Source organism: Grammomys surdaster, unplaced genomic scaffold (assembly GCF_004785775.1).
Source record: "Grammomys surdaster isolate TR1022 unplaced genomic scaffold, NIH_TR_1.0 125430, whole genome shotgun sequence".
In the NCBI taxonomy this organism is placed as follows: Eukaryota; Metazoa; Chordata; class Mammalia; order Rodentia; family Muridae; genus Grammomys; species Grammomys surdaster.
This window is the reverse complement of record NW_021620297.1, coordinates 487359-501780: the sequence shown is the minus strand read 5'-3', so window position 1 is coordinate 501780 and position 14422 is coordinate 487359. Positions and strand designations below refer to the sequence as shown.

At 49.3% G+C, this 14422-nt stretch overlaps 1 protein-coding gene across 3 annotated transcripts; it reads left to right on the top strand.

Annotated features, from left to right (window-relative positions):
- Nucleotides 1-3307: 3307 nt before the first annotated feature.
- Nucleotides 3308-9373, top strand: Fbxo27 (F-box protein 27). Of its 3 annotated transcripts, XM_028786224.1 has the most exons (6): nucleotides 3308-3405; nucleotides 3701-4081; nucleotides 5509-5620; nucleotides 5733-5828; nucleotides 6740-6875; nucleotides 8383-9373. In XM_028786224.1, exons 2-6 carry the CDS (start codon nucleotides 3727-3729, stop codon nucleotides 8524-8526), a joined length of 843 nt encoding a protein of 280 aa, XP_028642057.1. In that variant the 5' UTR covers nucleotides 3308-3405; nucleotides 3701-3726; the 3' UTR covers nucleotides 8527-9373. The 3 variants fall into 3 exon arrangements, with proteins under 3 accessions (XP_028642057.1, XP_028642059.1, XP_028642056.1); XM_028786226.1 differs by lacking the exon at nucleotides 3308-3405 and having other exon boundaries at nucleotides 3578-4081; nucleotides 5512-5620; XM_028786223.1 differs by lacking the exon at nucleotides 3308-3405 and having other exon boundaries at nucleotides 3578-4081.
- Nucleotides 9374-14422: the final 5049 nt, after the last annotated feature.

Sequence of the window (14422 nt, the reverse complement as noted above, 5' to 3'; positions counted from 1 at the left end):
AGGGTTTCTCTTTATAGCCCGGGCTGTTCTGGAACTCACTCTGTAGACCAGGCTGGCCTCGAACTCAGAAATCCACCTGCCTCTGCCTCCCAAGTTCTGGGACTAAAGGCGTGCGCCACCACCGCCCGGCTTGTGATCCAGATCTTAAGGCTAGAAGACAGGTTTCAGACCTGGATCTTGGCATGGAGATCTTGAGGCATAGTGGCCATGAAAAGCTTAAGCCCAGGTAAAGAAGTGCACGCTTTTAATCCCAGGAGACTAAGGCAAGGAGATCTGAGTTCAAGGTCAGCCTGGGACAAAGCAAGTCCCAGATCCAGTCCTGGTGGTTCACACCTTTAATCTGGACCACTCCTTCTGCTAGAGGCCTACACCAGGACATTGGAAGAAGGAAGATTCATTGTTCATCAACCGCTTGCACTTACTTGCCAGCACATCTGTTGGAACATGCTTCTACAGAAGGCTAGCCTCATGGGACTGAGCAGCTACTAGATTCTTGGATTTCCCATGGGTTAGTCGGACTACAGACTCAGTCATTACAATAAATCTCCTTAATGCGTATAGAGACATTCCATAAGTTCTTTGACTCTAGAGAACCCTAAGACAGTGTGTAAATGTTCTTTCACTAATTAGCCCACGACACTTTTTCATATTAACAGAGGGTTGGTGGTTACTAGGAGTCCTCTCCCTCTCTCTCTCTCTCTCTCTCTCTCTCTCTCTCTCTCTCTCTTTCTTCTTTTTTTTTTGGGGGGGGGTTGATTTCGAGACAGGGTCTCTCTGTGTAGCCCTGGCTGTCCTGGAACTCACTCTGTAGACCAGGCTGGCCTCGAACTCGGAAATCCACCTGCCTCTGCCTCCCAAGTGCTGGGAGATTAAAGGTGTGTGCCACTACTGCCGAGGTTTGTATATGTTTGGCCCAGGGAGTGGCACTATTAGAAGGTGTAGCCTTGTTGGAATAGGTGTGTCTTTGTGTGTGGGGAGAATATTTAGTCCTAGCTGCCTGGAAATCAGTCTTCTGTTGGCAGCCTTCGGAACAAGAGGTGGAACTCTCAGCTCCTCCAGCACCATCTACCTGGACACTGCCGTGCTCCCACAGCTCCTCCAGCCCCATCTACCCGGACACTGCCGTGCTCCCACCTTGACGATACTGGACTGAACCTCTGAACCTGTGAGTCAGCCCCAATTAAGTGTTGTCCTTATAAGAGTGCCTTGGTCATAGTTTCTGTTCACAGCAGTAAAACTCAAACTAAGACAGACAGGGTCTCACTATATAGTCCTGGCTGTCCTGGAACTCACTCTGTAGATCATGCTGGCCTGGAACTCTCAGAGATCCATCTGCCTCTGGGGGGGTGGGGGTACACACCCCCAAAACACAGACCTGACTCTGTTTTTCTTGTTTGCGTTTCCCATCCTGAAGACTGAACCCAGGGCCTTTTCCATGTTACTGAAGTGTTCTACCTCTGATCTGTATATCTAGGTCTCTTTTACTTTTTTTTTTTTTAAAGATTTATTTATGTCTGTGAGTACATATGAGTGGTCTATCTGCAGGCACTCCTGCACACTAGATCCCATTACAGATGGTTGAGCCACCATGTGGGTGCTGGGGAATCAAACTTGGGACCTCTGGAAGAGCAGCCAGTGCCTTAACCACTGAGCCATCTCTCCAGCCTTCATTTTACTTTTTATTTTGAAACAGGCTCTCACTAAGTTTGTCCAGGCAGGCCTAGAATGTAAGATTTTCTTGCCTCAGACCCCAAGTAACTGGAATCCACACCACACCCAAGTAAAAGTTGTTTTTTTGTTGGTTTGTTGGTTTTCTTCTCCTTCTTCTTCTTCTTCTTCTTCTTCTTCTTCTTCTTCTTCCTCTTCCTCTTCCTCCTCCTCCTCCTCCTCCTCCTCCTCCTCCTCCTCCTCCTCTTCTTCTTCTTCTTCTTTTTTGAGACAGGGTTTCTCCGTGTAGCCCTGGCTGTCCTGGAACTCACTCTGTAGTGAGTCAGCCTGGCTGGCCTCAAACTCAGAAATCCGCCTGCCTCTGCCTCCCAAGTGCTGGGATTAAAGGCGTGTGCCACCACTGCCCGGCTAGGTAAAAGTTTTTAACTGGTTGCCTAAGACAGGCAGACAGACACACCACACATTAGACACACACAGAGACAGACATGCACATACACAGGCTGCTTCTCATTTTATTGGTCATGTGTCTCCCTCTATAAAGCAAGCTCACTAAGGACAGGAACCCAGATTTAATTTTCTTTGACATTTAGTAGCATGCATATGTCTCACTGGACAGAGCTGACATACAGGTTAAAGACAAGACCTGTGAACAGGGTATGGTGACACATGCCTGTAACTCCAGTTCCCCAGAGGTAGAGATTCAGCCTCAAGCTTGACTACTTAGAGAGTTGAAGGACAGCATGGGCTCTACCTCTCAGCCTCAGTTGCAAAGTAGGGCTGGAGAGATAGACAGCCACTTTCTTTCCCAAGAGGATCTGCATTTAATTAGCATTCACCCAGGTGCTCATGACCATCTGTAACTCCAGTTCCAGGGAATTTCGAAAATAGTCCTCTGACCTCCCCAGACACCAGGCACAAGCATGGTGAAGACATACATGCAGGCAGACATCCATACACATAAAACAAAATTTAAGAAGTAATTTTTTAGCTGGGCGGTGGTGACGCACACCTTTATTCCCAGCACTTGGGAAGCAGAGGCAGGCGGATTTCTGAGTTCGAGGCCAGCCTGGTCTACAGAGTGAGTTCCAGGACAGCCAGGGCTACACAGAGAAACCCTGTCTTGAAAAACAAAAAAACAAAAAACAAAACAAAAAAAAAAAGCAATTTTTTTTAACGAGTTGGTCATAGTGGCACATGACTTTAGTCCCAGCACTAGGGAGGCAGAGAAAGCAGATCTCTCAGTTTGCCTGCACAGTGAGTTCCAGGCTAGCCAGCCCTACAAAGCAGAAAGAAAAAGATTCTGGAGTTAGACCCACTCACTACACCTACTAGCTGTGCAGTTGCTTAGGAAGGTCACGGCCTCTGAGAGCCTCCGTTCCTTTTCTGTGTTGTGAAGACAGAGATGTGCTAACTTGGAAGATGGAAACAGCTTTAGCTGATGCTTTCAGTTAGTGGCGTCATTTTTGTCCTCCAGAACCTACTTTTTCCTGTAAATCGCGGATGACTGTGTCTGGGATTAAAGGTGACAGGACTGTTTGAGGCGTTTAGGGGTGGAGCCTTCCACTTGAATGCCTACCAGAAATAATAGTCGTTACCAGATGCCAGGCGTCCACTGCAGATTTAGGGTCATTCCAAGTGTTGGATTGTTGCGGAACCGCTAGGACTGCCAGAGCGCTGGCCTAGTCCGTGTCCCCTGGTGGATTCCTAAACTGTCTACTTGTCCTAAGTCGGAAGGAGGTGGGGTCTGGACCCAAAGGGCTGGACGTTTAGGTTTCGCCTGGGAAGCATTAGGCAGAGCTAAGACTATGCGGTCCTCCAGGCCGCGGAGGGGAGCTGGCAGGGGTGCCGGTGAGCACCAGAGGGCTGTGGAGGAGAGGAGGCTTTGGGGACAGAGAGGGGGCGAGGGACGTGGGAGGCAGCGGATGGATTCGGAGCTGTTAGTCTCGGGGTGGACGGTTGTAAAGCCGGGCAGCAGAGGCTGCGCGTCGCGGAGGCTGCTGATCACTAACATCTGACTTCTCCTCTCCTGCAGTCCCAGCCAAGCGGGGCGCAAGGATCATGGGTGCCTGGACTTCCAGGACCCGGGTCCCCACGCCGGAGCCCGACCCCCAGGAGACCCTGGATCTGAGCCGTCTGCCTCCGGAGTTGCTCCTGCTGGTCCTGAGCCACGTGCCCCCGCGCACGCTGCTGGGGAGCTGCCGCCGGGTGTGCCGCGCCTGGCGCGCCCTGGTGGATGGCCAGGCCCTCTGGCTGCAGCTGCTGGCTCGAGACCGCAGCGCAGAGGGTCGCGCCCTGTTGACGCTAGCTCGCCGCTGCCTGCCTCCCGCCCGCGACAACACACCCTGCCCGCTGGGCCAATTCTGCGCACTAAGACCGCTAGGACGCAACCTCATCAGCAACCCCTGTGGCCAAGGTAGGGCGCTGTCTAGAGGAAGCCGAGGGGCGGGACCAAGAGAATCGTAGCCAAAGGGGCAGGACCCCAAGAATGCTAATGAACAGGGCCTGGAGGGAACCGACCGGAAATGATTCAGGGCGGGATCGTGAGATAATTGGTGGGCGGGGAGGGGGCGGGTCCGCAAAAAACCTATGGAAGAAGGTGAGGGGCGGAGTCACGAGATAATCAAGGGCGGGGGGGTGAGGGCGTGGCTATGAAGGAACCAATAAGAAGGGAAGGAGGACAGGCACAGGAAAACGGATGGAAGGTGCGGTGGGCCGAGAGATCTGACCAGTGAGCAGGAGGATAGGGCGGAGTCACAAGATATGTAATTGGCGGGGCCTGGAGGTAAACCGAGAAGCAGATCTACAGATGAAGCAGAAGGAGTGGCCACACTTGACCCAGTTAGAGTCAAGAGTGGGGTCACACGTGACCCAGATAGAGCAGCTAGAAGCCCCTGACCCACCCAGAGAGCTTTGGAGCGGACCAAAATGCATTTCCTCTCTCTGAGAGACAGGATGCACAGAGACACCAATGGGCAATTAAAATTTGATCGGCTTTTACATTTTAACAATTTATTTTCCTTCATGTATATGTGTGCTTGTTGGAGGTCAAAACAGATTCTCTGGGACTGGAGTTTCAGGAGGCTGACTGAGCCTCATAGCTTGGAAGCTGGGAACTGACCTCCGGTCCTCTAGAAGAGCAGCTCCAAGCTTTTCATTTTCTTTTTTTTTTTTTTTGGTTTTTCCGAGACAGGGTTTCTCTGTGTAGCCCTGGCTGTCCTAGAACTCACTCTGTAGACCAGGCTGGCCTCGAACTCAGAAATCCACCTGCCTCTGCCTCCCAAGTGCTGGGATTAAAGGCGTGCACCACCACCGCCCGGCTCGCTTTTCATTTTCTTAGTATCATTTTTGTTGTAGTTTAGTTTTGTCATTTGTTTTTGCGGGCTGGAAAGATAGCTCAGCGGCTGAGAGCACTGGCTGCTCTTCCAAAGGACCTGAGCTCAGTCCCAAACACTCAAGTGGAGACTCACAACCATCTGTAACTCCAGTCTCGGGGAGACCACCCTTTCTTTCTTCGGGCCTCTGAAGGTACCAGGCATATACACGGTCCACAGACATAAACTTTTAATTTTTAAAATTACTTCTGTGTGTGTTAAAGGGGCTTAAGCCTCATGGTGCAGGTGGTAGGTGGTCAGCGGCCAACCTTGTATCAATTCTTTCCTTGTATTTTTCCATGAAGTCTGAGGGTTAAAGTTTTCCCACTGAGCTGGCCTGTCGGCTCTGGTTTCTAATGCTTTTCAAACGTGGGGTTTGAGGGGAGGTGCGGTGCGGCTTGACTTCGGCAGCAATCCTAAATGCTCCGCATCCCTGGTACTGCGATTACCCCACTGTTTTTCTCTACAGAAGGCCTGCGCAAGTGGATGGTGCGGCATGGTGGCGATGGCTGGGTGGTGGAGAAAAACAGGAAACCTGTACCTGGGGCCCCCTCACAGACCTGCTTTGTGACTTCCTTCAGGTGAAAGCCCTCCCCGCCCCCACTCCCCTCCCCCTAACCCCCCAAGGGCCAGAGCCCTTGAAGAAAGACCTGCGGGTTCTCAAGGACCAACTGCTGTCTCACTTTTTCCTAGCTGGTGTCGAAAGAAGCAGGTCGTGGACCTGGAGGAGAAGGGTCTGTGGCCAGAGCTGCTGGACAGTGGTGGTGTGGAGATTGAAGTCTCTGACTGGTGAGTCTGGGAACAGGAAAAGCCCGTTAGTAAGCACTGGGGCCCATGGCCCACACTGGTAATCCCAGGACGGCATAAGTGAGCTCAAAGCTCCGTGGGCTCGCTCCATGGAGTCAGGTGTTACCAACCTGATGTCAGGTGTATCCAGATGCCTGTAAGAGTGTCAGCTCTCTGTACAGAGTTTTTATTGGAGCTTCCTGGATTGACTGGCCAATCAGCTGCTTGCCTCTGCGGTTAACCACAGCCTCCAGGTCAACTGACATTAACTCACTCAGCCCTAAATTGCACTATGGCTCTTTCTAAAGTGGTCAGATTTGGCCTATGCCTATCTGGACATGGCCAGCCCTTGTCCTCAATCAATATGGTAGATGGTTTGGTATGACTCAGGTTTCCAAAAAAGACACTCCTGGCAGGCATGGCTTTGCAAGTGCCAGAGATCATTTGAGTGTGTTTTACTGGGGCAGAGACAAGTACAGGAACTAAGGATGAAACCCAGGGCCTCATGCATGCTAGGAAAAGCCTCCACCACTAGACCTCATATTCCAGGTCTCCTTTTACTTTCTATTTTGAGGCAGAGTCTTACCAAGTTGCCCAGGCTGGCCTTGTACTTGAGATACTCCTATATTAGCTTCTAAAACAATTAAACCTGGAACTCTCTGCAGGCCAGGCTGGCCTCGAACTCACAGAGATCCACTTGCCTCTGCCACCACACCCAGCAGCACCCAGCTCCTTCCATGAGTTCTGGGGTTCAAACTCAGGCCATCATTCTTGTGTGGCAAGCCCTTCACTGACTTAGCCATCTTGCCACCCTCTCAAAACCCTTGCGATGAACTAAATTTGTACCCACAGGGAGGCTAGGTCACCCCCTCCCCCAAGAGGTAGACAACACATTGAGACTCCCCTTCCCGCAGGTGGGGAGCCCGACACGACAGTGGCTGTAAGTACCGTCTCTTTGTCACACTTCTTGATGCTCACCAGAACGTCATAGAAAAGTTCTCAGCTTTGCCAGACACCATTGAACAATGGAACAACGATCTCTGCCTTCAGGTGAGCCTCTGACCAAAGATGAGCTTCTCACTGGGTGGGGATTAGTTGGTGGGGACTTTGATGGTCTTACTACCCTCAACATATGGTCAACAGCAGTCATTCGTACTATCTCTCTGTCTTTGTGGGTTTTTTAAAAATTTATTTATGTATATGAGTGTTTTGTCTGCATGTATGAACACCAGAAAAGGGATCAGATCCCATGGGACTACCATTATAGACAGTTGTGAGCCACCATGTGGTTGCTGGGAATTGAACTCAGGACTTCTGGAAGAGCGGCCAGTGCTTTTAACTGCTGAGCCATCTCTCCAGCCTATCCATCTTTGGTTTTAAGTTTTGTTTTTAATGGGGTGTGTGTGTGTGTGTGTGTGTGTGTGTTGCATATGTATATAGAGCTGTGCCTGTTCATGTGTATGTGGAAGGCAGAGAGATCAATGTCATGTGTCTTTCTCTTTCACCCTCCGCCTTAGTGTTTGAGACAGTGCCTCTCACTGAACGGGGAGCTCATCGGTTGACTAGACTGACTGGCCAGTGAGTTGCGAGGCTCTACCATGTCTGCCCCAGCACTAGATATACACATCACCACAGCCAGTTTGCACACGGGTGCTGGGGATCTTAGGTCCCGTATATTAGTATGCCAGGCGCTTTATCAACTGAGCGGTTTCCCTGGCCCCGCCCTCTTATGTCTTCTGAGTCAGCATGTGGAGAAAGCTGGGCTAGGCAGTTCTGGCTGAAGTCTCTACTGTTCAAACAACAATGTTATACTCAGACCATGCCGGAGGGCAGGATGGTTGTGGTGGATGAGTATGACAACTGGCCGTCTGCCCGCCCTGAGGTGCCAATCACTGTTGACTTGGCTTCAAAGCTCCTGCATGAGATCTCTGGGCCAGCCTACACTAAGATTCCTCACAAGGCCACCAAAGGACAGACAGACTTCTTCCATAGTGGCTAGAGCTAAGGGAACCAAGAGAAATTAGCTTCCAGATACTTGATATGTTCTGACCTTGCTGGGGAAGTCATGTGACAAGGCCTACGCAGGCTCACTCACTTCTGCCACTTTTTTTGAGACAAGGTCTCATGTAGCCCAGGCTGGTCTCAAACTCATTGTGTAGCTGAGGCTATCCTTAAGCTCCTGGTTCTCACTTCTGTCTCCCAAACACTGGGAATAATTACAAATGCGGACAGCCCCACCCAGAATTTCTGCCACATTCTTGGTGATAAAACCTCTTTTATTCAGATGGTTTTTTTTGTTTGTTCCTTTCTCTTTGAGACAGTTTCTTACTATAAAACCCAACTGCTGAGGACTATGTAGCCTGAGCCTCTAACTTTCCTTCCTCCCGCCTCAGTCTCCCAACACTGTGATGGCAGCAGCTTGTCACCACACCTAGACTCAGATTCCACCTGCTAATGAGAACAGGGCAAGATTTCAGAAGGGCCAACATCTGGGAAATCCCAGACTGGCTGACGGAAGGGCTGTGATACAAGACTGACTGACTCCTTCTACCTCCAGGTCACCCACGTGTTCTCCAACATCAAGAGGGGCGTACGGTTTGTGTCTTTTGAACACTGGGGCCAGGACACACAGTTCTGGGCTGGCCACTATGGGGCCAGAGTGACGAACTCCAGCGTGATCGTACGAGTCTGTCCGTCCTAGTCAAAAGACCACCGTTTTGGCAAGACAATCTGACTGTGCCTTCCCAGAGCTGTCGGCTGGAATCCCTCGTGAGTCAAGCACTGTACATGAAACTCTGGGGTCCAGTGAAGGGTCCTGCTGGATCTTGTTTTCAGAGTCTGGAACACTACAGTCCTCCATCAGATCTACCTACGGCTGCTGTTCTAGAGCATGAGTGCCTGGGTGCCCAAATGCATGGGTGCCCGGATGCATGGGTGCATGCTGGTCTCAGGTCACAAGCTGCCTCTGTTTCAGTACAATCACCCTCTTTGCCCTGTCCTCAATATTGATCTCCTACCCTTTTTTGAGCAGGGTATCCCAGCTGGCTACAACCCTCCTGCCTTTGACACTCATATGCTGGGACTACAGGCACACACCAATACCACTCAGTTTTGTGCAGTGCTGCGGATGAGCCCAGAGTTTTGTGCAAGCCAGGCAAACCTTCTACTACCTGAGCAATGTCCCCAAGCGTCCCCTCTTCACATCCTGTTTATGCCTCATGGACTTTCTCTGTCCCTTCACTGAAGCCCTCTACTTATGGAGGAACATAGGATTTATAGCTAACAAAACTCCAGCTCCCTCAGATAAGGAACCAAACCGATCTTGGCTACAACCAGGCCTCATTGAAGGGTGTCTTAGGGTATATCTGCCCACAGATTTTCTCCAAACAATTAGGAAGTGCCTAGAGCCCGGGGCCCTGAGCATCAAAGATGTCTGTAGTTGTGTGATATTTAAAGTTATTTTTCATTTTCTCAAACAATGAGAGACTAATATACTGGCAATATCTATCTGCCAATTGCACTGTAATAAATTATTTTGCCTAAACTGGTTCATTTTTGTTTGTTTTGATCGTTTTCTTGATAATGACGTGTCAGCGTGAGCTCAGTAACAGCACTAAATGCAGCGTCCTGGTGGGTGTGCATTGATGACAAGGACAGCTACTGTACGGCAGAAGGGTCAGATGGGAGCTCAGCACAGACCTGATCCACTCTAAAACAATGCATTCTAACGCACAAGCTAGGAAAGGAAATGAACACAGGAGAAAAGTGTGCTCAGTGGCTGGGGAACAAGCATCCTGGAAGGGAGAGGGCCAGGGGTCCGATTTTTAACCTGATTCATTAGGTAGCTACATATTGCTTTGCAAAACTCCCCAAATAAGATTGTATCTCTTATGTTGACTCCCTGGCCCCACAGCCACTTCAGATCACATTAAAAATATCATTTGTATGCCGGGCGGTGGTGGCGCACGCCTTTAATCCCAGCACTTGGGAGGCAGAGGCAGGCGGATTTCTGAGTTCGAGGCCAGCCTGGTCTACAGAGTGAGTTCCAGGACAGCCAGGGCTACACAGAGAAAACTTGTCTGGAAAAACCAAAAAAAAAAAAAAAATCATTTGTGGAGATGGATACTTTGTACCTTTTAAAGTGTGGTGTTCTGGTTCCAGTGGTGTTGGATTCCAGCATAGAAGGATAAGAGAAAAATATTGGGCTGGGGAGTTTCAGACTGTGAACTCCGGCAACAGATATTGTTAAATGACCTGTCCCACCGCCAGCCGTTCCCACTCCCAAGGGACCCTCTGAGATGTCCATCACGATCTCCAATTTCAGCCTGGAGAGGGGAAAAGCCAGGCAGAGTGCTTTTGAGCCACACCCACACTGTCAGGATTTCTCTGTGTGTGTGTGTGTGTGTGTGTATTGGCTTTGGCCAGTCAGGATCACAGACAGAGCGTAGAGAACTGGGTGGTGCTCACACCAGCCCATGCCAATGGTGGCTGCCCAAGCAGCACCCAACAGGAGTCACTGGTTGGAGAAGTGAGTATCACTCCAGAACCTGAGATGTAGGCCCGTCTGTCCCATGAGACCAGGTGTTGGGATGACTGCTGATAAAGGCTCAGGAGGGTTTGCTTATAGCTGGTGTCAGATCCTCACCCTCAGATACGTAGCCAAGATGGCTAACTTCCATTCACTAGGAATTCTGTGCTCCCCACACCCCGTGTGTGTGTGTGTGTGTGTGTGTGTGTGTGTGTGTGTGAGAGAGAGAGAGAGAGAGAGAGAGAGAGAGAGAGAGAGAGAGAGAGAGAGTATCCGTGGTCTGTCCTTGAGAAAGTCTCACCATATAGCCCAGGCTGGCCAGACCTTTAGCAATTTTCCTTGTTCCCAAGTGCTGTGCTCACAGACACTCACCTCATGCCCGGCTGTGACACTCTTTCCTTCGAGTCTTTTATTTTGAGAGGATAAAGGTCTCCTGTCAGCCGAATTGACTTTGAATTGGCTATGCAGTTGAGAAATGACCCCAACCTTCTGCTCCTCCTACCTCTGCCTTCTGAATGCTCAGATTACAGGCGTAGACCACCACTTTGGGGTTTTGCCAGGGCTTCAATTCATGCATGCTGTGAAGGCACTCTACAAACTGAACGACATTCCAGCCCTTTAACACATGTGACTTTATAAGCATCTTTTCATGACAGGGAAGACTTGTCATGAACATAAGATTGGGGGTGGGGGAAGGCAACCCTACAGAATTAACACTTCTATATAATTATCTAAGAATCTCTGGGCAGGGCCAGTCAGGGTTCCGAGGGTTAAGCCTCTTGCCACCAAGGCTGATGACCTGAGATCGACTCTCAAAATCCATATGATAAAAGGAGAGAACAGACTCCTTAAAGACTCTAACCACCCACACATGCTATAGTATGCACATGTGCACACACATAAATAAGTAAATAAATAAATACTTGAAAAAATAATTGGAACCAGGCAAGGTAGCGTGTGCCTACGATCCTAGAACTCAGAAGATGAAGGCAAGAGGATTTCAAGCATGTAGCCAACCTAATCTACACAAGGGAAGGAGGAAAAAGTCAGAAAACAAAACAAAAACAAAAAATCTAAGTAGTGTAGTACACATCTTTAATTCTAGAACAGGAAGCAAAGGCAAGAAGATTTCTGTGAGTTCTAGGCCAGCCAGAGCTGTACTGTTACACCCTGTATCAAAAAAAGAAAAAGAAGAAAAGGAAGAAAGAAAGAAAGAAAGAAAGAAAGAAAGAAAGAAAGAAAGAAGAAAGAGACACAGAAATAGATAGACAGAAAGCCACATTGTAGTCAAATACTCAAATGCATAAAACAACTCATTTAGGAGTGTTCGGCCCCAATAGATACAATTACAACACAACTCCTACACCTAAGACTCAGGCCTAAAGAGGAAGCAGAAAGAATAATAGTAAAAGGACTAGGAAGTTGGCTGTGACATTGTTTCTTCTTGCTGTGACAGAAAAGCTACACCCAGGATACTTCAACAGCATAGCTGCCAAAACAAGACCTGAACAGTTCCAACAGCAGTTGGTATTCTACAGTAGACGTGGGAAATCTCACAAACAGCAGCTACAGGTAATTAAGGTCTGGGGAGAGAGAATTCGTTTTCCCTGGGTGGGGGAGGGATCCCCCTGATTGGTTATCCAATTGCGATGGTCAGTCCTGGATGCATTTGCATGCAGCAACTTGGAATGGACTCAGCAAGCTGCCTTTATATGTTGATTCATTTGTATGTCTATGTAAGGGCAATGGTGAAAGAAGAGAGGGACCTTGAACTTGGGTGTGAGAAGGGGAAAGGATACATGGGAGGAGAGGGAAATTAAGTAATTATATTTTAACTGAATTTTGAGGGGTGGAGGAGAATGGAGGGAAGAGCAGAGAGAAGGGAATGAACCATGAGGGGATAATTTAGCTGGCATTTAATACTTGTTTATTAAGATTTTTTTTTTTTGAGGCAGAGTCTCACTGTATAGCCCTGGCTAGCCCAGAACTCATTATGTAGACCAGGTTGGCCTGTAACTCACAGAGATCCACTTGCCTCTGTCTCCTAAGTGTTGGAAGTAAAGCCATGCACCACCACACCCAGCTATTTTCATCAGTGTGTGTGTGTGTACACATGTACCATATGTGGCCCTTTGAGGGGCAGAAGAGGGCGTCTTCCTGAGCTGGGTTACAGTCAGTTGTGAGCCACCCGATGTGGTTGCTGGGAACTGAACTTGGGTCCTCAACAAGAACAGCAAATACTGTTAACTGCTGAGCCATCTCTCCAGCCCTCATCTGATTTCTTTTAATGTTGAAAGAATGCAGTATTTAAACAGTGTGACGAATGTGTCTGACCTAAATTATGTCACTGAGTAATGTGTTGTTTCAGACCTGAGATTTTTCACTGAACTACAGGGCATGAAGGAGTACTTCCTCCTGAGTCCGTGGTACTGGATGCTTAACGCGCTCGATGCATTTAATCTATTACAAGAGCTAAGTGCCGCGGCTGGTCGTGCTTCTGTTGAGCTTCTGAAGAAAATCGAATGGTTTAAATTTGTAAAAGCAGAATATTTAGAGAATTTAATTAACTTCCATTCTAAGTGGGCTGTGGAGTTGTTGAAACTGGATTTGGCAGAACATTAATCAAACAAACCTTGAAAGTGGATGTTACAATTTCCTAGGCTTATAGATAGAATTAATACTTGTAGGTAGACAATGTTTCGTTTTCTTTCTTTTCATTCCTTAAACTCTGGGCCTTCTAGCTTCTGAGAAAGAACACCTGCACCCAAATACACCTGCACTTATATGTGGGACCCTGAAGGGGAGCCTGGTTCTTGGTTGATCTAAGACTAGCAACCCTGGAAACCCTGAAGGGATGGTGGGTGTTTCGCCTGTTCCTGGGTACCAGGCCTCTGTCACAAGCCACAGCCCCCCACAGATTTGTAGCCATCAGTCATATGGGTAATGCCCCAAGGTCCTCCACAGGTAGAGGACGTGACGTGTGGTCATGCAGGCTCAAGCTAGAGCTCTATTTTAATGAGGTACCTAAAGGCCTGGAAGACTTAGCCAATCACCCTTCCTTCCTAGACATTCCTCCCTGCAGAAGCTATTTAACCTCAGGCCCACCCTGAGAAGTGGGGTACGGTTTTACTCATCCACTTTCCGCCATGACAACAAATGCTTTAAAACCATGGACTGTCTCTTTTCATCGGGATCCGCCATGGGGAGCCATGGAGAAGGCCTTCGCCTATAGAGCCACCATCTAACCTCCCACAGAAAGCCTCTCTGCGCTCCCGGCCATGGCCACCACCAAGCCAAGCTCAAGCCAACCGCTGACAAGCCACGGACTCACCCTGCAGAACCAGCTGGAGCTCCCCCTTTCCTCTCTCAGCTCTGGGTTAGATCTAGCCTGCAGTCTCCCTACTCCATTCTCAGCTCTTCTGAGGCTTCTGGAGGTGCCTGGGTGTTCAAGAGCCTGAGAACCAGATGGCTCCGGCCTCCTTGCAGGCCCGGGGACCCACAAGACAGCTCTGGCTGTCCCACGCCTTAGACTGTGTTTCCCCACCCCTGGAGCAGTGTTCCTGGGCTTCCCTACAGCCCAACACCCATGCGCATGCAGTGCCCGCAATGGCCAGAAGAGGGCGTAAGCTCTCTGAAGCTGGAGTGACAGGCAAGGTTGTTAGCAGCCTTGTGGATGTTGGTAACCCATCCTCTGGAAAAACAACCAGTGTCATTAACTGCTGAGCTATCTCTCCAGCCCCAGCATGTGTATATATATATTCAAAAGAAAAAGGGACAAGGGGACAGATGGCAAGGGGTAATCGCCTTTTACTTCTTCAATACAAAGCTATGGGTGACATCCCCAGCACCCCAAAGTAACAATAGGAGAATGAATAAAATGCAACAGAGAACAAACATTGTGTTTCATAATAACTTCTTCCTAGTTGCATTGTTGGTACAAAGGAAAGGCTGCTTAAGGAGCTGTAAACGGCAGCTTGGGCACCCTCACACCACCGATGGGGAGCACCCTCACACCACCGATGGGGAGCACCCTCACACCACCGATGGGGAGCACCCTCACACCACCGAT